We start from the raw sequence: 21,536 nt of genomic DNA on the forward strand, positions 1-21,536 counted from the left end.
AGTGAAGTCGGGCTCCTGGTCGCCACCGGTAGATGAAGAGCTCCAGTCCCCCTGTGCAGACTGGGACTGGCTGCCTGGATATCCAGACTGGCTGCTCTGCTGGACCCCAGAACTGAAGCTGCCAGAATCTGGACCAGGATGGGAGCTGCTGGAGATGGGATATCCAGGATAGCTTGGACCAGCAGGACTGGAGAAGCTGCCAGAATCTGGACCAGGATGGGAGCTGCTGGAGATGGGATATCCAGGATAGCTTGGAGCAAAGAAGCTGCTAGAACCTGAAGCAGGAGGGTAGACGCTGCTGGTGTAGGAAGATCCAGCAGAACTAGACTGGCCAGCAGGTTTCTCATAATCTGGAAAACCTCCAGACCTGGGATACAGGGGTCCTGTGGAGAACAGGTTCAGGAGGAGTCAGCAGCCAATCACAGCTCAGCTTCTCATTCCAGGTATTTCCTGCCACCTTACCTGCGTAAGGTGAAGGAACGCAGGTGATGCTTCCAACCAGCAGCAAAGAAACCCACAACACCCTGCAGACACATCATGAAGGTCACAAGACATTCCAGACCAGTGGGTCCATTAGTCCACCCCACCACCTCCCTCCACCCAACATGCAGCATCCTGAGGAGCTTGACTGCACAGTGTGATGCTGTGACTGATGCAGGTTGTTTCTCCTCTCTGAAACATTGGAGGCAGCCCAGGATCAGAGCCACCTTTTAGAAGCTCTGCTGGAGACGAAGTTCCTCACCTCATTCTGCTGCAGTTAAAGCTGACCTGGGACCTGCTGCTGACAGACAACACAGAGTTCACAGCACTCTGACTTCAAGCTGCAGCAGCTGCTTTTATATGATCCTCAGCGCAGAGGGACTGATTGGAGCTGATTGGTCACTGATAACACCTGCTGGAGGTGCTGATTGGTCTCCAGGTGATCTGGTTATTGACACCAGAGACAGAAATTTCTGTTTGTGTTAAAACTTGATATTTACTTCAAGACTTGAAGATTTTATAAGTTCTTCCAGAACACACATTACAGACAATAGAAAATGATCTCCTCTGCAGTGGAAATATGTTCTAACAAAGGAATAAATGCACATTAATCTGAAGAATATCAAACTTTATAAAAAGACATAAAGCACAGAATTTACTGGATGAAAGTTTAACCATTTATGTTTTTTTTTTTTGCACATTTGAGTTAAATCTGCACATTTGACACTTAAATCAATTATTGAAACCCATCTGGATACAAACTGGCTTCATCTGTGGCCTGAACGCGGTTAAAGGAATTAAACGCTCCAACACAAAAATAAGAAGATTTTGTCACCTGGTGAACAAACAGGACTGAAAAAACACCATTCAGTCGTTTTAACCGACCCGTTCTAAACCATAGGATGGAGATACGTCATCAGTCTGTCCCTTCCCCTTCACCCCCTCTGCACAAGCCCCCCTTCCTCGCTGCTTTTCTGGCAGATCACAGATCAGCTGAGTCTGCAGGTGTTGTGAGTCGGGCTGCCGGCCTGAAGCAGCTCCGTGATGTTGGAGCCGCTGCAGAACGTCTGGCATTAGCTCCATGATGTTGGAGCCACTGCAGAACGTCTGGCATTAGCTCCATGATGTTGGAGCCGCTGCAGAACGTCTGGCATTAGCTCCATGATGTTGGAGCCGCTGCAGAACGTCTGGCATTAGCTCCATGATGTTGGAGCCGCTGCAGAACGTCTGGCATTAGCTCCATGATGTTGGAGCCACTGCAGAACGTCTGGCATTAGCTCCATGATGTTGGAGCTGCTGCAGAACGTCTGGCAGTGATGTTGGAGGCACTGCAGAACGTCTGGCAGTGATGTTGGAGCCACTGCAGAACGTCTAGCAGTGATGTTGGAGCCGCTGCAGAACGTCTGGCAGTGATGTTGGAGGCGCTGCAGAACGTCTGGCAGTGATGTTGGAGCCGCTGCAGAACGTCTGGCAGTGATGTTGGAGCCGCTGCAGAACGTCTGGCAGTGATGTTGGAGCCGCTGCAGAACATCTGGCAGTGATGTTGGAGCCGCTGCAGAACATCTGGCAGTGATGTTGGAGCCGCTGCAGAACGTCTGGCAGTGATGTTGGAGCCGCTGCAGAACGTCTGGCAGTGATGTTGGAGCCGCTGCAGAACATCTGGCAGTGATGTTGGAGCCGCTGCAGAACATCTGGCAGTGATGTTGGAGCCGCTGCAGAACGTCAGGCAGTGATGTTGGAGGCGCTGCAGAACGTCTGGCAGTGATGTTGGAGGCGCCGCAGAACGTCTGGCAGTGATGTTGGAGCCGCTGCAGAACGTCTGGCAGTGATGTTGGAGCCGCTGAAGAACATCTGGCAGTGATGTTGGAGGCACTGCAGAACGTCTGGCAGTGATGTTGGAGCTGCTGCAGAACATCTGGCAGTGATGTTGGAGCCGCTGCAGAACTTCTGGCAGTGATGTTGGAGCCGCTGCAGAACTTCTGGCAGTGATGTTGGAGGCGCTGCAGAACGTCTGGCAGTGATGTTGGAGGCGCTGCAGAACATCTGGCAGTGATGTTGGAGGCGCTGCAGAACATCTGGCAGTGATGTTGGAGCCACTGCAGAACATCTGGCAGTGATGTTGGAGGCGCTGCAGAACGTCTGGCAGTGATGTTGGAGGCGCTGCAGAACGTCTGGCAGTGATGTTGGAGCCGCTGCAGAACGTCTGGCAGTGATGTTGGAGCCGCTGCAGAACGTCTGGCAGTGATGTTGGAGGCGCTGCAGAACGTCTGGCAGTGATGTTGGAGCCGCTGCAGAACGTCTGGCAGTGATGTTGGAGCCACTGAAGAACATCTGGCAGTGATGTTGGAGCCGCTGCAGAACGTCTGGCAGTGATGTTGGAGCCGCTGCAGAACGTCTGGCAGTGATGTTGGAGCTGCTGCAGAACGTCTGGCAGTGATGTTGGAGCCGCTGCAGAACGTCTGGCAGTGATGTTGGAGGCGCTGCAGAACGTCTGGCAGTGATGTTGGAGGCGCTGCAGAACGTCTGGCAGTGATGTTGGAGGCGCCGCAGAACGTCTGGCAGTGATGTTGGAGCCGCCGCAGAACGTCTGGCAGTGATGTTGGAGCCGCCGCAGAACGTCTGGCAGTGATGTTGGAGGCGCTGCAGAACGTCTGGCAGTGATGTTGGAGCCGCTGCAGAACGTCTGGCAGTGATGTTGGAGGCGCTGCAGAACGTCTGGCAGTGATGTTGGAGCCGCTGCAGAACGTCTGGCAGTGATGTTGGAGCCGCTGCAGAACGTCTGGCAGTGATGTTGGAGGCGCTGCAGAACAACTGGCAGTGATGTTGGAGGCGCTGCAGAACGTCTGGCAGTGATGTTGGAGGCGCTGCAGAACGTCTGGCAGTGATGTTGGAGGCGCTGCAGAACGTCTGGCAGTGATGCTGGAGCCGCTGCAGAACGTCTGGCAGTGATGTTGGAGGCGCTGCAGAACGTCTGGCAGTGATGCTGGAGGCGCCGCAGAACGTCTGGCAGTGATGCTGGAGGCGCCGCAGAACGTCTGGCAGTGATGTTGGAGCCGCCGCAGAACGTCTGGCAGTGATGTTGGAGGCGCCGCAGAACGTCTGGCAGTGATGTTGGAGCCGCCGCAGAACGTCTGGCAGTGATGTTGGAGCCGCTGCAGAACATCTGGCAGTGATGTTGGAGCCGCTGCAGAACGTCTGCAGTGATGTTGGAGCCGCTGCAGAACGTCTGGCAGTGATGTTGGAGGCGCTGCAGAACGTCTGGCAGTGATGTTGGAGCCGCTGCAGAACGTCTGGCAGTGATGTTGGAGGCGCTGCAGAACATCTGGCAGTGATGTTGGAGGCGCTGCAGAACGTCTGGCAGTGATGTTGGAGGCGCTGCAGAACGTCTGGCAGTGATGTTGGAGGCGCTGCAGAACGTCTGGCAGTGATGCTGGAGCCGCTGCAGAACGTCTGGCAGTGATGTTGGAGCCGCTGCAGAACGTCTGGCAGTGATGTTGGAGGCGCTGCAGAACATCTGGCAGTGATGTTGGAGGCGCTGCAGAACGTCTGGCAGTGATGTTGGAGGCGCTGCAGAACATCTGGCAGTGATGTTGGAGGCGCTGCAGAACGTCTGGCAGTGATGTTGGAGGCGCTGCAGAACGTCTGGCAGTGATGTTGGAGCCGCTGCAGAACGTCTGGCAGTGATGTTGGAGGCGCTGCAGAACATCTGGCAGTGATGTTGGAGCCGCTGCAGAACGTCTGGCAGTGATGTTGGAGGCGCTGCAGAACATCTGGCAGTGATGTTGGAGCCGCTGCAGAACGTCTGGCAGTGATGTTGGAGGCGCTGCAGAACATCTGGCAGTGATGTTGGAGCCGCTGCAGAACGTCTGGCAGTGATGTTGGAGCCGCTGCAGAACGTCTGGCAGTGATGTTGGAGGCGCTGCAGAACATCTGGCAGTGATGTTGGAGCCGCTGCAGAACGTCTGGCAGTGATGTTGGAGCCGCTGCAGAACGTCTGGCAGTGATGTTGGAGCCGCTGCAGAACGTCTGGCATTGCTGACTGAGTGACAGATCCAGTAAAACAGGAGCCATTCCAGCCACATTCTTCCCAGATGCCGCAGGAGGAAGGTTTGCAGGTTCGTCGTCCTTACATAACCCTCCTGGTGAAATCACAGGAAGTTTCCCACCACCTTACCCGACAGCACCACTCCCACCATTAAATGGACTCTTTCATGATAATTTACTTCTCCTGGATGTTTAATGTGTTGGAAATAATTCTGTTTTTACATAGCCAGGTAATATTTAGCCTCCGTGACGACCGTCCCAACCCAGCGAAGTGGATGTGTTATTAAACTGTTTTACTTTCATTTCCATTTGTTTTCGTGAACTTGGTGTGTTGTTGTTGTGCACGCCAGTGAAGCAGACTTGCCCAGAAGCTGTGGAGGTTTTCATACATCTGTTCAGAGTCCGCTACGTTTTGCAGCATTCTGCCGAAAAATAAAAGGACAAAATCAGTCTTGTGTGTCCTGTTTCTGACTCCTCTCACCTGAAGAAGGGTCCTCTCAACCTGAACCAGAACTACAGCCGATCTGGGTTGGAGGACTTGCAGGTTCTCGGCTGAGTGCAGCACGAAGTACCAGGTGTTTGTTGCAACAACATGACTTGATAGGGGCCCAAAAAGATGCACAAACTATTAAAAAAAAAGTCATTAAACCTTCATTAAAAATAATAAATACTTTTTTCAAAGATTGTGATAAAATATAGCAGTAATATAAACTGATAAACTGAACTATTTATATTAAAATAACCTAGTTAGATGTATGCGCTGTGATTTAACCCTTTATATGGCACTCAATGAAATACCTTCAAATTAGAAATTTTAATCTAAAATTGTCCTTCTGGTCTGAACAAAGACCTCCATTTTGTTGTTACATTAACAAACAAACAAACAAAAAATAGTGATCAAAAATGGTCACATAAAGAGTTAAACACAGCCCTAGATCTAAATTATTATATTATATAATTTTATTATTCCCATGAAAAGCTATTTTCTTTATCAGCTTGAAGCAAAAACAAAAATCTGAAATTTGGGATGAAGTGTTGGCGTCCATGCTGTTGTCTTTCATAGGACCCAAAATGTCCTGGCAGCGCCCCTGCATCGCCCTGTCAATCATCTCTGGATTCCTCCTCCCTCTCCTCATTTTCTGGAAACAATCCGTCATTAGTCATCATGTTAGCGACAATGGGAGGGAGAGGAAGCTGTTCTTCTTCCCAGTCTGACCAGTCTGACCACATTTCATCAGAGTGAGGAGATGAAGGCGTGTCTGCACAGTGATGAAGGAGAACAAGCTGGGAAAGTTCATAAACACGATGAAAATAACTTTTAAAACAAAAAAACAAGTTTTTTCTTGCTTCACCAACAGAAACTCATGATTTCTTCTGTTGGGACAACTTTTTATTTTCTCCAGATAAACCTTTTAATACTTTTATCTACCTGTTGGGACATGAAAACACTGCTGCTCCTCCCACCTGTCCTCCCACCTGCCCTCCTCCCACCTGTCCTCCCACCTGCCCTCCTCCCACCTGTCCTCCCACCTGCCCTCCTCCCACCTGTCCTCCCACCTGCCCTCCTCCCATCTGTCCTCCCACCTGCCCTCCTCCCACCTGTCCTCCCACCTGCCCTCCTCCCACCTGTCCTCCCACCTGCCCTCCTCCCACCTGTCCTCCCACCTGCCCTCCTCCCACCTGTCCTCCCACCTGCCCTCCTCCCACCTGTCCTCCCACCTGTCCTCCTCCCATCTCAGGTATCTGACTCAGTCCAGGAAGCACCTCACCTGAGCGTCGGGCTTCTTCTTCTTTTCTGACCAAACTGTAAGTGGGAACTTAATTCTTTGTTTCTTCGTTTGGGGAAAATGGTCACTTTGGATTTCAGCTCCGATCTCTCGGCTGTTCCAAGCCGGGATGATCAGAATATTGATGAACTGGAATGAGACGGAACGTCCAACCTGTTTTCTGCTTCCTGTTTGGAAGTCTTCCATCTTGTTTAGTTTCAGATACAAAAAGAGAAGAAATATTTCCAGCTTTATTAAAGTTCTCTGATATGTGTGTTTTGTCCCCTAAAGTCTCTGAAAGTAAACAGGAAGAATTCTGGTGATGATTTTAACTCTGATGAAGGTCTTCTCCATCATCTATCAGCAGGAGTGAGTCTGCTGACTTTTAGGTCTAAAAAGTCTGGCAGGTTTTAGTTGTTTCCCAGGTCCCGCACACCCGACTGAAATTAATGTTCATTATGGAGAAGTTGACAAGCAGCTGCTTGATCCATTTGATCTGATTGGACGGAACTTTGAGACCCTTGTTCTCGACAGTTGTTGTTGTTATCATCATCAGTCTATGGCTCCACGTCTCCATCTAGTGTCCTGACAGACGTTCAGCAGCTGAAGGCAGCTTCTTCTTCCTCACTGCATCTATGTGACGCTGATATGAAGCAGAAACTCAGAGCCGATCAGAGGAGGACCAGCTGGGGGTGCTCAGGTGACTGATGTGTGTTTTCTCGGCAGGTGAAGGTAGAAAGTGTGTGTGAGCTGATGTGAATCCAGCATCATGGATCAGGACCAAGAGGGCGGGGTCCCTCCCTCTAAAACCACTGAGAGACGTCCATCCCTCACTGTCCATGACTCGTCTCCATGTCAGAGATCTGCGCTCACATCACCAAACATCTGGATTCACCAGCCTGGACCTGAACCAGAACTCAGACCTGATCCCAGCTGTGTGTCCTTAAAAAGCAACAAGTCTAAGGGGGCAATTACTAATTTCTCCTCAGATCCTCAGAGGTAAGCTGTGACTAAATGCTGTATCAGACTCAGTTTAAATTATTTTCATTTATTTTTATTTTATTTTGTAGGGAAAATGGTGATTCATGGGGGAAAACAATATAAATAAATAAAGGTCAAATTTAAAAAGTTTCAAGAACACGAAGGGGCAGCGCACTCTAAGAGTGATGAGTTTGACCCTCCTGCCCTGCTGTAGCAGCTCTGACGTCATGTGAAAACAGAAGCTGGGAGGTCGGAGACGCTCATTGTACAAGTCGGTTGTGTACTTCATGTGAAAGTTAGACAGTCCCGTCCAGTACTGGAAACCGACAAGAGATTTAGTGGCAGTACACAGTTCCATGAAGACGGGAGAACGTACACACACAGACACACACACACACACACACACACACACACACACACACACTTATATATACATATATATATGTATATATGTGTATATATATATATATATATGTATATATATATATATATATATATATATATATATATATATATATATATATATATATATATATATGTATATATATATATATACAAACCACCCTAGTCCAGCTGAAGACCATGGTCTCAGATTTGGAGGTGTTGATTCTCATTCCACCCGCTTCACACTCGGCCGCAAATCGCTCAAGTGAGAGCTGGAGATCACGACCAGATGAAGCCAACAGGACCACGTCATCTGCATCCAACAGGGACCATATCCTGAGGCCACCAAGTCGGATCCCCTCAACACCTCGGCTGTGCCTAGAAAATTCTGTCCATATAAGTTATGAACAGAATCGGTGATAAAGGGCAGCCTTGGTGGAGTCCAACCCTCACCGGAAACGAATTTGACTTGACTTGACGACCGGCAATGTGGACCAAGCTCTGACACCTGTCGTACAGGGACCGGACAGTTTGTACAAGGGGGTCCGGTGCCCCATACTCCCGGAGTACCCCCTTACAGGAGCCCCCGGGGGACACAGTCGAACGCCTTCTCCAGGTCCACAAAGCACATGTAGACTGGTTGGGCAAACGCCCATGCCCCCTCCAGGACCCCAAAGAGGGTATAGAACTGGTCCACTGTTCCGCGACCAGGACTAAAACCACACTGCTCCTCCTCGATTCGAGATTCTGGTGGACCTTCCTGTCATGGACCCCTCAATAGACCTTACCAGGGAGGCTGAGGAGTGTGATTCCCCTGTCGTTGGAACACACCCTCCGGTCCCCCTTCTTAAAAAGGGGGACCACCACCCCAGTCTGTCAATCCAGCGGTACTGCCCCCGATGTCCACGCGATGCCGCAGAGGCGTGTCAGCCAGGACAGCCCCACAACATCCAGAGCCTTCAGGAATTCCGGGCGGATCTAATCCACCCCCGGGGCCTTGCCGCCAAGGAGCTTTTTGACCACGTCAGCAACTTCAGCCCCAGAGATAGGAGAGTCCATCCCTGAGTCCCCCAGCTCTGCTTCCTCATCGGAAGACGTGTTGGTAGGATTGAGGAGGTCTTCGAAGTATTCCTTCCACCGACCCACAACGTCCCAGGTTGAGGTCAGCAGCTCCCCACCTCCACTGTACACAGTATTGATGGAGCACTGCTTCCCCCTCCTGAGCCGCTGGATGGTGGACCAGAATCGCCTCGAAGCCGTCCGGAAGTCTTTCTCCATGATCTCGCTGAACTCCTCCCATGCCCGAGTTTTTGCCTTGGCGACAGCCGAAGCCGCATGCCGCTTAGCCCGCCGGTACCCATCAGCTGCCTCCAGAGTCCCACAGGCCAAGAAGGCCCGATAGGACTCCTTCTTCAGCTTGACGGCATCCCTCACTGCTGGTGTCCACAACAAGTCCTGGGATTACCGCCACGACAGGCACCAACGACCTTACAGCCACAGCTCCGGCTGGCCACCTCAGCAATAGAGGCACGGAACACAGCCCATTCGGACTCAATGTCCCCCGCCTCACTCGGGACATGGTTAAAGCTCTGCTGAAGGTGGGAGTTGAAGCTCGCTCTGACGGGGGACTCAGCCAGACGTTCCCAGCAGAACCTCACAACATGTTTGGGCCTGCCAGATCTGACCGGCTTCCTCCCCCACCATCTGAGCCAACTCACCACCAGGTGGTGATCAGTTGAAGCTCCGCCCCCCTCTTCACCCGAGTGTCCAAGGCATGTGGCCGCAGGTCCGGTGATACGACTAAAAAATCGATCATTGAACTGCGGCCCAGGGAATCCTGATGCCAGGTGTACATATGGACACTCTTATGTTGGAACATGGTGTTCGTTATGGACAATCCATGACGAGCACAGAAGGGGGGGGGGGGGGACTATGCCTCCCAATCACTGCCCTCCAGGTCTCACTGTCATTGCTCACGTGAGCATTGAAGTCCCCCAGCAGAACAATGGAGTCCCCAGAAGGAGCACCCTCCAGCCCTCCCTCCAAGGACTCCAGAAAGGGTGGGTACTCTGAACTGCTGTTCGGCGCATAAGCACAGACATCAGTCAGGACCCGTCCCCCCACCCGAAGGCGGAGGGAAACTACCCTTTCATCCACCGGGGTAAACCCCAACGAGCAGGCACCAAGCCGGGGGCTAATCAGAGCCCACACCTGCTCGGCGCCTCTCACCATGAGCAACTCCAGAGTGGAAGAAGGTCCAGCCCCTCTCGAGGGTTCTGGTTCCAGAGCCCAAGCCATGCGTCGAGGTGAGTCCAACTATATCTACCTGGAACCGCTCAACCTCGCGCACAAGCTCAGGCTCCTTCCCCACCAGAGAGGTGACATTGCACGTCCCTAGAGCCAGCTTCTGCTGCCGGGGATTGGGCCGCCAGGGTCCCCGCCCCTTGCTGCTGCCCAGCTCACACTGTACCCGACCCCTACGACGCCTCCCGCAGATAGTGAGCCCACGGGAGGTGGGGCCCATGTAACTCTTTCAGGCTGAGCCCGACCGGGCCCCATGGGTAAAGGCCCGGCTACCAGACGCTCGCTCTCGTACCCCACCTCCAGGCCTGGCTCCAGAGGGGGGTCCCGGTAACCCGCGTCCGGGCAAGGGAACATTTCTTCCCAGGTTTGTGTTCATCATAGGGGTTGATGAGCCGTGCTTGGTCTGGTCCCTCCCCTAGACACCTGTTTGCCATGGGTGACCCTACCAGGGGCATAAAGCCCCAGACAACATAGCTGCTAGGATCTTTGGGACACACAAACCCCTCCACCACGATAAGGTGACGGCTCAGGGAGGGGATACATATACACTGCTCAAAAAGATAAAGGGAACACTAAACAACACAAAGTAACTCCACGTCAACCACACTTCTGTAAAATGGAACTGTCATCTTAGGAAGCAACACTGATTGACAATCAATTCCACATGCTGTTGTGCAAATGGAATAGACAACAGTTGGAAATTATAGGCAATTGGTCAGACACACCCAATAAAGGAGTGGTTCTGCAGGTGGAGACCACAGACCACTTCTCAGTTCCGATGCTTTCTGGCTGATGTTTTGGTCTGAATGCTGGCGGTGCTTTCACTCTAGTGGTAGCATGAGACGGAGTCTACAACCCACACAAGTGGCTCAGGTAGTGCAGCTCATCCAGGATGGCACATCAATGCCAGCTGTGGCAAGAAGGTTTGCTGTGTCTGTCAGCGTAGTGTCCAGAGCGTGGAGGCGCTACCAGGAGACAGGCCAGTACATCAGGAGACGTGGAGGAGGCCGTGGGAGGACAACAACCCAGCAGCAGGACCGCTACCTCCTTCTTTGTGCAAGGAGGAACAGGAGGAGCACTGCCAGAGCCCTGCAGAATGAGCTCCAGCAGGCCACAAATGTGCATGTGTCTGCTCCAACAGTCAGAAACAGACTCCATGAGGGTGGTATGAGGGCCCGGGGTCCACAGGTGGGGGTTGTGTTTACAGCCCAACACCGTGCAGGACGTTTGGCATTTGCCAGAGAACACCAAGATTGGTAAATTCTCCACTGGCGCCCTGAGCTCTTCACAGTTGGAAGCAGGTTCACACTGAGCACATGTGACAGATGTGACAGAATCTGGAGACGCCGTGGAGAACGTTCTGCTGGTATATTGGTGCGGTTGGCCCTGGGTTCCTCCTAATGCAAGACAATGCTAGACCTCATGTGTCTGGAGTGTGTCAGCAGTTCCTGCAACACGAAGGCATTGATGTTATGGACCGGCCCGCCCGTTCCCCAGACCTGAATCCAGCTGAGCACATCTGCGACATCATGTCTCGCTCCATCCACCAACGCCAAGTTGCACCACAGACTGTCCAGGAGTTGGGGGAAGCTTTAGTCCAGGTCTGGGAGGAGATCCCTCAGGAGAACATCCACCGCCTCATCAGGAGCATGCCCAGGTGTTGTAGGGAGGTCATACAGGCACACGGAGGCCACACACACTACTGAGCCTCATATTGACTTGTTAAAAGGACATTACATCAAAGTTGCATCAGTCTGTAGTGTGTTTTTCCACTTTCATTTGGAGTAGAACTCCAAATCCAGACCTCCATGGGTTGATATGTTTGATTTTCATTGATAATTTTTGTGTGATTTTGTTGTCAGTGCATTCAACTATGGAAAGAACAAAGTATTTAATGAAAATATTTCATTCATTCAGATCTACAACGACTTACTTTAGTGTTACCTTTATTTTTTTGAGCAGTGTATATGGGGTTGGACTCCATACCAGAGACCAGACCAGAGTCTAGACCAGAGTCCAGATTACATTCCAGACCAGAGACCAGACCAGAGTCCAGACTAAAGTCCAGACTAAACATGGAGAAGCCGTATTTAGCTGTTATGCATGATGTTTCATTTGACACCAGTTTCCTCACACTGTTTCAAACTGATGATGATGAGTAGCTTCAGAGTTAATCAGCACACAGTCAGACTGGGAGTTTCCCATTCCATGCAGTCTGCTTTAACTGGCTGTGGCTGCCTTGCTCCAGGGTGCTGATTGAGCATTCCCTATACTGGGAGTCTTCTGGTTGACTGTCCACATCATCCCATCACCTCATGGACTTCTACTTTGTCTCTGTAGACAGAATATCAGATGACTCTTTCTGATTCCTCCGCAGTGTGGACCAGCAGAGCTCAGAGCCTCCCAGTGGTCAGTCTGCCCAACAGCCTCAAACAAAGCTGGACTCCATATTTCTGGTGTGTACATGTACAACACCTACTACAAGACACGGGATTGTCACTGTGTCCAACATGGATCTGATGTTTGGCTCCATGATTTCAGTCTGACTCTGTCCTTCATGTGGTTTTCTCTTCCAGCTGCTGGAGGACAACATCATCACTTTTGTAAAGAAGGAGCTGAAGAAGATCCAGAAGGTTCTGAGTCCAGATTACCCCGAATGCTCAGTGTTGGAGGGTGAGGATGAAGAGCAGAGGAAGAGCAGCAGAGAGGCATTAATGAAGATCACAGTGGACTTCCTGAGGAGAATGAAGCAGGAGGAGCTGGCTGAGCGTCTGCAGAGCAGTAAGACTGAAGCTACTGAATAAACGAGACATTTACTGAAATCTCAACACATCCTGGTTCTTCAGAGGCGTGAAATCTTTACTGACTCGTCTGATTTCTGCTTTTCATTCAGAACTTCTGGATTCAGTTTGTGGCCATAAACTAAAATCTTCTCTGAAGAAGAAGTTCCAGTGTGTGTTTGAGGGGATCGCTAAAGCAGGAAAGCAAGTCCTTCTGAATGAGATCTACACAGAGCTCTACATCACAGAGGGAGGGGCTGCAGAGGTCAATGATGAACATGAGGTCAGACAGATTGAAGCAGCATCCAGGAAAGCAGACAGACCAGAAACAACCATCAGACTAGAAGACATCTTTAAACTCCCACCTGGAAGAGATGAACCAATCAGAACAGTGATGACAAAGGGAGTGGCTGGCATCGGGAAAACTGTCTTAACACAGAAGTTCACTCTGGACTGGGCTGAAGACAAAGCCAACCAGGACATCCAGCTGACATTTCCACTGACTTTCAGAGAGCTGAATGTGCTGAAAGAGAGAAAGTTCAGCTTGGTGGGACTTGTTCATCACTTCTTTACTGAAACTAAAGAAGCAGGAATCTGCAGCTTTGAAGACTTCCGGGTCGTCTTCATCTTTGATGGTCTGGATGAGTGTCGACTTCCTCTGGACTTCCACAACAATGAGATCCTGACTGATGTTACAGAGTCCACCTCAGTGGATGTGCTGCTGACAAACCTCATCAGGGGGAAACTGCTTCCATCTGCTCGCCTCTGGATAACCACACGACCTGCAGCAGCCAATCAGATCCCTCCTGACTGTGTTGGCATGGCGACAGAGGTCAGAGGGTTCACTGACCCACAGAAGGAGGAGTACTTTAGGAGGAGGTTCAGCGATGAGGAGCAGGCCAGCAGGATCATCTCCCACATGAAGACATCACGAAGCCTCCACATCATGTGCCACATCCCGGTCTTCTGCTGGATCCTTGCTACAGTTCTGGAGGATGAGCTGAAAACCAGAGAGGGAGGAGAGCTGCCCAAGACCCTGACTGAGATGTACACCCGCTTCCTGCTGGTTCAGACCAAAGTCAAGAAGGTCAAGTATGATGGAGGAGCTGAGACAGATCCAGTCTGGAGTCCAGAGAGCAGGAAGATGATTGAGTCTCTGGGAAAACTGGCTTTTGATCAGTTGCAGAAAGGAAACTTGATCTTCTATGAAGCAGACCTGACAGAGTGTGGCATCGATATCACAGAAGCCTCGGTGTACTCAGGAGTCTTCACACAGATCTTCAAGGAGAACAGAGGCCTGTACCAAGAGAAGGTGTTCAGCTTCTCACATCTGAGTGTTCAGGAGTTTCTGGCTGCTCTTCATGTCCATCTGACCTTCATCAAGTCTGGAGTCAATCTGATGGAAGAAAAAGAAGAAACAACCTCCAAGTGGTATCTGTCTGAGAAGAAACAAGACTCACTTAAAGATCTCCATCAGAGTGCTGTAGACGAGGCCTTACAGAGTCCAAATGGACACCTGGACTTGTTCCTCCGCTTCCTCTTGGGTCTTTCACTGGAGACCAATCAGAGACTCCTACGAGGCCTGATGACACAGACAGGAAGGAGCTCACAGACCAATCAGGAAACAGTTCAGTACATCAAGAAGAAGCTCAGTGAGAATGTGTCTGCAGAGAGAAGCATCAATCTGTTCCACTGTCTGAATGAACTGAATGATGGTTCTCTAGTGGAGGAGGTCCAACAGTCCCTGAGATCAGGACGTCTCTCCACAGATAAACTGTCTCCTGCTCAGTGGTCAGCTCTGGTCTTCATCTTACTGTCATCAGATGAAGATCTGGATGTGTTTGACCTGCAGAAATACTCTCCTTCAGAAAAGGTTCTTCTGAGGCTGCTGCCATTGGTCAAAGCCTCCAACAAAGCTCTGTAAGTACATGAAGAGATATGCTGTTGCTGCTCTCATAGAACAGAATGTGACAGAGAACTACTGTTTTATTATTTCCTCTGCAGACTGAGCAGCTGTTCCCTCTCAGATGAAGGATGTTCAGCTCTGTCCTCAGTTCTCAGCTCCCAGTCTTCCAGACTGACAGAACTGGACCTGAACATCGAGGATGCAGGAGTAAAGAAGCTGTGTGTTGGACTGGAGAGTCCACACTGTCAACTGGAAACTCTCAGGTCAGGTTTCTCTGCTGCTCTCACAGGTTGAAAAAAAAGATCAGCAGTTGAACTATCAAAAGTTTTATCTAAATGGCATTTAAGAATATCATTGTTCTATAGTGTATTTTTATTTTATTCCATTTAATCTTTAAGACCAGAGTAATCAATCATAGATCACTCTGTCAGAAATTATCAGAGCATTTATTCTGACAATTTTCTTTTAGAAAGTAATTACTTAAGTATCTTTTCCTAAGGTACAAATATGGATGATATCAAGTTACTTTTTTACTATATATACATTACAATATTTGATACCGTTTTGTGCTTTAACCATTTTATATCCATTATACAGACATCCTAAATGAGTAATTTACAGATGAAACGCTGTCTGAAACAGACAAATACGCAATACGATGGCAGGAAGAGATTCACAGATATTCAGAGAATATTAACCTTCAATCTGTAAATATCTTCTACACGTATCTTTGTTGTGAGACTTGATGCACTTGTAAAACTTTAATCATTTAATAGAAAATTAAAGATTTTTCTGTCCACTTTTGGTGAAATTCTGTAAAGTTGTGGTTCAGTCTTCAGAGACACTTGAAAATCTTTACTGTACATTAAAATCCAACAAAAACTTTCCTAATAACAATTGATCTATCCTGTGTGTCAGTACAGTTAGCAGCTCTTCACTGGAAACCATGGAAATCTTCTGCCTTCACAGAGTAATTTCTCTTTAGGTTGAGCATCTGTGGCCTCTCAGAGGGAAATGTTGCAGCTCTGGCCTCAGCTCACAGCTCCCGATCTCCCAGGCTGATAAAACTGAACCTGAGAAACTGCAACCTGCAGGATTCAGGAGTACAGCTGCTGTCTGGTCTTCAGAGTCCACAATGTGAACTGGAATCTCTGGGGTAAGGCTGCTTTTATACTGAAGAGTGTACAATTATAAAATTATATCGATATTAAAACATATTCAAGTGCTAGATAATTAGATTTATATATTTTTTAAAAAAGTTAAAATGGAAAGAAAATTCAGTTTACTTATATATAGGGGTATGATGATACACTCAGTTCACGGCATGAGATGACACTTCACAAGAACGACACAAGATAATATTTTCACATTACATTTAAGAAAACTAATATCACTTATATATATACACACACACACACACACACACACACACACACACACACACACACACACACACACACGCACATATATTTCTGAAATCAAGAAAAATTACTAGCAAAAAAGTTTTATAATTTTTTTTGTTTGTTTTTAATCCACAAAAATCAGCAAAATCAAAGAATTTTGAGAATAGCAATTTAAATTGAATCGGCACTTAGGCATTTAAATTGAATGTCTTCGATTCGATTCCTATTTTTTTGGGTGCCGATTCAATTTAAATTGCGATTCTCAAAAAACAAACAAAAAAAAATTATAAAACTCTTTTTGCAAGTAATTTTTTTTTTTTATTTCAGTTAGATAAAAAGCCAGACCATCATTCTGCAGCTATAATACCCAAGAAGACAAGTAAGAATATCAATAAAACCAATAAAAATGACAAAACTATTACAGTGGATTCATTTTACTTAATTGAATTTAAAACAACTTTTTAACAAAAGAAAAAATCGATTTTTAAATTGTGAAACAAAAAAATCCCAATTTTCGATTTTTCAATTCGATTTTCCCACCCCTAATATATATATATATATATATATATATATATATATATACATATATATATATATATATATAGATATAACTTCAGGTGATCTTTCAGTCCAAGTCCTGCCTGTTGAATGTTGTGGAATTCACTATTCTTTAGACTGATTACATATAATGTGGATGAGCTGCAGATTAATTGATCTTCGGGATTTTTACTGGACTTTAGATTTTAACTGATATTTGAAATCAATAAACTTGTCTTAATAAGAATTCAAAAGGACAGATGATATTTTGTGCTTTTCTCTTTACCTGTACCAGATTGAGTGCATGTGGTCTCTCAGAGAGAAGCTGTGAAGCTCTGTCTTCAGTTCTGGGCTCCAAGACCTCCAGTCTGACAGAACTGGACCTGAGTAACAACGACCTCCAGGATTCAGGAGTGAAAAAACTGTGTGATGGACTAAAGAGTCCAAACTGCAAACTGGAAACTCTCAGGTGAGGATTAATTGTTTGAACGTTACTCTTTTTTTTTTTTTTTTTTTTGTCCTAGATGTAAATCATTGTTAGTTTATCAAAAACTGATTCTGATTTCAGAAATCAAGATACTGGATGTCTTATAAATAACTACTAACTACTACTAAACTACCACTACTCAACTAACGTTGAGTGCTAGCACTAGCAAGAAGGTGGCTAGTTTGGGCCTGGGCTGGTGGAGTTCAAACAATATGTGGAATTTACATGTTCTTGTGTATGTGTGAGTTTGTCCCAGTACTCTGGGTTCCTTGCACCATCCAAAGACATGCATGGTTGGCAAGACTGGTTGGTCATGCTAAATTATTTTTTCTAGGAGTGATGCATGGAGGTTGGTTGTCTCTGTGTTGACCATGTTATGGACGGATGACCTGTCCAGTGTCTCTCAACTAACAGAAACTATGTTGCACCCAAGTGCAAATAAGTGAATACAGAAAATGGATATATGTTATTAAGCAGAGTTGTGTGGGTTCATGGCTCTGCCCTATACACGTGGACAAAATTGTTGATACCCTTTGGTCAATAAAAAATAAACTCATTAACCAGGCCTGGACAGAAATGATGGTTTCCCTAGAAAAGACTGAAAATAATGTTACCAAAAGGACATGTTGGTCCAAAGTGTGTCCACTAATCAGCATCACAATTTCAATTTCAACTTTATTTGTATGCCGCCACTTCACAACAATGTTGTCACAGGGCACTTTACATACACAAATAAACATACACATAATTTAAAGCCAATTCATACATATCCTATAATAGAAACCAACTGATTGCATCGAGTCATGACTTCGATCCAATCCCCCATCCTGAGCATGCATGCGGCGACAGTGGGAAGGAAAACACTCACTTTTAACACGAAGAAAACCTCCGGCAGAACCCGGCTCAGGGAGGGCAGTCATCTGCCTGGACTGGTTGGGGTGGAGAGGACAGGAAAGACAGATCAACATGTAAAACTGCACTTATTCAGGAAGACCTGTGGAAAAAAGGAAAATAAGTTAGAAATGGTATATTGGCATATATTAGAGAAATAGAACGAGGTACTTCTCAGTGGATCAGGTGACACACACACACACACACACACACACACACACACACATATATATATATATATATATATATATATATATATATATATATATATATATAGATATATATATATATATATATATATATATATATATATATATATATATATATATATATATATATATATATATATATATAGATATATATATATATATATATATATAGATATATATAGATATAATTTATTTATTTATTTATTTTATTTTATTTTTTTGTCCTAGATGTAAATCATTGTTAGTTTATCAAAAACTGATTCTGATTTCAGAAATCAAGGTACTGGGTGTCTTATAAATAACTACTAACTACTACTAAACTACCACTACCACATATATACACATATAAACATGTGTATATATGTGTGTGTGTGTGTGTGTGTGTGTGTGTGTGTGTGTTTATGTTCCTCAACAGTTCTCTCAGACTTTGTCTTGTGTTGTTTTCTGTAGCCTGTCAGGATGTCTGATCACAGAAGAAGGGTGTGTTTGTCTGGCCTCGGCTGTGACCTCCAACCCCTCCCATCTCAGAGACCTGGACCTAAGCTACAACCATCCAGGAGTTTCAGGAGTGAAGCTGCTGGTGGTTGCGCTGAAGGATCCACAGAAACTCAGGTATGGTGGTGCTGCTGCTGCTGCATAATGTCTGAAAGAGGAGGAAGCTCTGCAGATATGTAGTTCCCACATACAAGCAGGATCTGTAGTAATAATGTAGTGATGATGATGTTTTATTGAACGATTGATCTGCTCTGAACATCATTTGTGCTGTTTGATTTGCCACTATGTCAATACATATTAGTCATTCTGACGGCAGGAAAAATAAGCTTGTGTCCCTGATAGCCAATGTCCTGAATGATTAATTTTTCTCTGATTTGAATGGTGATAATCAGCTGCATGATGTTTTGTAGCTGTTCCTCCGAATCTCAGAACAGTATTGTAAGTATGAAAAGACCAGGCAACAGTACAGAGTGACTTCTCATGCAGGATCTGCTTTGGCTTTGGTTTTTAATGCAATACTTCCTGAGACTTTAGTTTGTAAATATTTATCTTAGTTTGTAAATATTTATGTTCTTCCAGTTAAGTTTGTCTTCTATAGGACCCCCAAATTTTTATTTCATTAACTCTATTTCCACATCATCTGTTTTCTTATTAAAAAAGAAATAATTTCACAATAATCAGAAAGAAATATTTTGGGTTTGCTCAAATTTAATGACATCTTTCTGACAAGGCATTTTTTAGTTTGTTCACTTCTATCATGACCTTCTGTAATTTTAGCAAACTGTCCCAGAAAGTACAATATTAACTACTCGTGAAGCGATGAAAAGCAGAAGAACGCTGAAACTGACCTCCACACAGCAGTGTTGCTGGTGTGGATGTGGACCAATCGGCTTTCTGATTCTGCTTCTTCTACACTGGAGATGCTCCATTCAGGTGGACATTCCAGATGTTGGATGTCTCCTTTCTCAGTGCAGAACAAAGTGTGTATGAGAGACATGTCATGTCCATGCCAGCATGCTCTGACTCCCTCCTCCTTTCAGGGTGCAGCCTGCTGGAGAACCATGGTTGAGACCAGGAGGTCCGAGGAAGTGTAAGTGTGTTTTTCACTGGATTCATCACATTCAACCATCATCACACCGTCACATCACTCTTTCATCAGTCACATCAAAGTGTCAATAGATCAATAACTGCAGCTGGACTGTGTCTGCTCTCTCCTTCAGATTCCTGTCCACTCACCATCGACATCAACACGGCGAGCAGAAACCTCAAACTGTCTGACAACAAAAGGAAGGTGACGCATGTGACAGTGCTTCAGTCATTTCCGGATCATCCAGAAAGATTTGATAATGGATGTTCTCAGCTGCTGTGTGGAAACGTTCTGGCTGGTCGCTGCTACTGGGAGGTGGAGTGGAGAGGAAGAGTTGATATAGCAGTGAGTTACAGAGAAATCAGCAGGAGTGGAGACCACCGAGACTGTTGGTTTGGATACAATGATCAGTCTTGGAGTTTGAGATGCTCTGATGATGGAGATTACTCTGTCTGGCACAATGGTATAAAAAACTCTATCTCCTCCTCCTCCTCCTCCTCCTCCTCTGTCTCTAACAGAGTAGCAGTGTATGTGGACTGTCCTGCCAGCTCTCTGTCCTTCTACAAAGTCTCCTTTGACTCACTGATCCACCTCCACACCTTCATCACTACATTCACTCGTCCCCTCTATGCTGGATTTGGGTTCTGGTCATGGAAACCTGGTTCCTGGTTCTGTCTGCGGTAAATGTAAAGACTCTGATGGCAGTAGAAAAGCCCATCAACAGATGGTTCAGTCTGGACGTGTCTGTCTCCTTCACCTTTCGGATTAAATCCATTTGCATATGAAACTCTTCTAAATGAATCTTGGAAACGTCTTCCTGGATAGAAACAGTCCAATGAAGGGTTGCAGGGAAGCTGGAGCATATCCCAGCAGGCTTTTGGGCGAAAGACAGGGTACACCCTGGACAGCTTGATAGTCCATTTCAGGGCCACACAGAGACAAACAGTCACTCAAGCTCACACTCACTCCTATGGGCAATTTAGAGTAACCAATTAACCTAACATGCACATCCCACATTGTTGGATGGTGGGAGGAGGACCCAGAGAGAACCCATGTATACATGCAAACTCCACACAGAAAGGACACTGTCCCAACCTCTGTCCCAAGGATCAAACCAGCGACCTTCTTGCTGTGAGGCCACAGTAGTAACCACTATTCCACCATGCAGCCCTTCGTCCAGGATCCGCATGTAGTTTTTCTGTTTCCAGTCAAAGCTTCACACTGAGTATCAGGATGTTGTGTTTAGCTCATGTCAGGGCAGTTAGTTTCACTTCATGATGCTGAGAATGAAAATCCTCCCAGTGTTTTAGTTTGCTCATTCTGGCATTTTCACGGGTTTTTTTTTCACTTGTTTTCTTATTACAGGTTTTTCATAATTAAAAACAGAATAGTATCTGAGCCAAAACAAAAATAAATAAATAAATTTGTATTCATATTCAGGCGGTCCTTGGGTTACGTGGTTCTCGACTTACAACATTTTGACTTTACAGCACTTATTAATTAAATATAAATTAAAACAGAGGAGGTTTCGAAATTACGAGGGTCCACATAAGCTCTTACGACTCGTGATATGGAGGCTGAGACAACAGCGCAGTGTGTATTTTATGTGCTTGTTCTGTTTTTCTTTAAATATGATGTATAATACATGTATTTAGATTGGGGTCGGCAACCCAAAGTGTTCAAAGAGGCATATTGGACCAAAAAAAAAAAAAACAAACAAATCTGTCTAGTGCCACAAAAACGTAAAAATCTTACATAAACCTCATATATGAAGGCATCACA

General features: G+C 46.7%; 1 protein-coding gene across 1 annotated transcript; it reads left to right on the plus strand.

The window, feature by feature from the left end:
- Positions 1-7,059: 7,059 nt before the first annotated feature.
- Positions 7,060-20,438, plus strand: LOC306764705 (NACHT, LRR and PYD domains-containing protein 3-like; the record flags this gene model as incomplete). The annotated part of the gene is made up of 9 exons (XM_079251920.1): positions 7,060-7,289; positions 12,337-12,415; positions 12,536-12,740; positions 12,853-14,659; positions 14,744-14,908; positions 16,881-17,054; positions 18,623-18,784; positions 19,708-19,757; positions 19,888-20,438. 9 exons carry the CDS (start codon positions 7,060-7,062, stop codon positions 20,436-20,438), a joined length of 3,423 nt encoding a protein of 1,140 aa, XP_079108046.1.
- Positions 20,439-21,536: the final 1,098 nt, after the last annotated feature.

The sequence above is a fragment of the Telmatherina bonti genome (genome assembly GCF_933228915.1).
Source record: "Telmatherina bonti genome assembly, chromosome: 2".
Lineage (NCBI taxonomy): Eukaryota > Metazoa > Chordata > Actinopteri > Atheriniformes > Telmatherinidae > Telmatherina > Telmatherina bonti.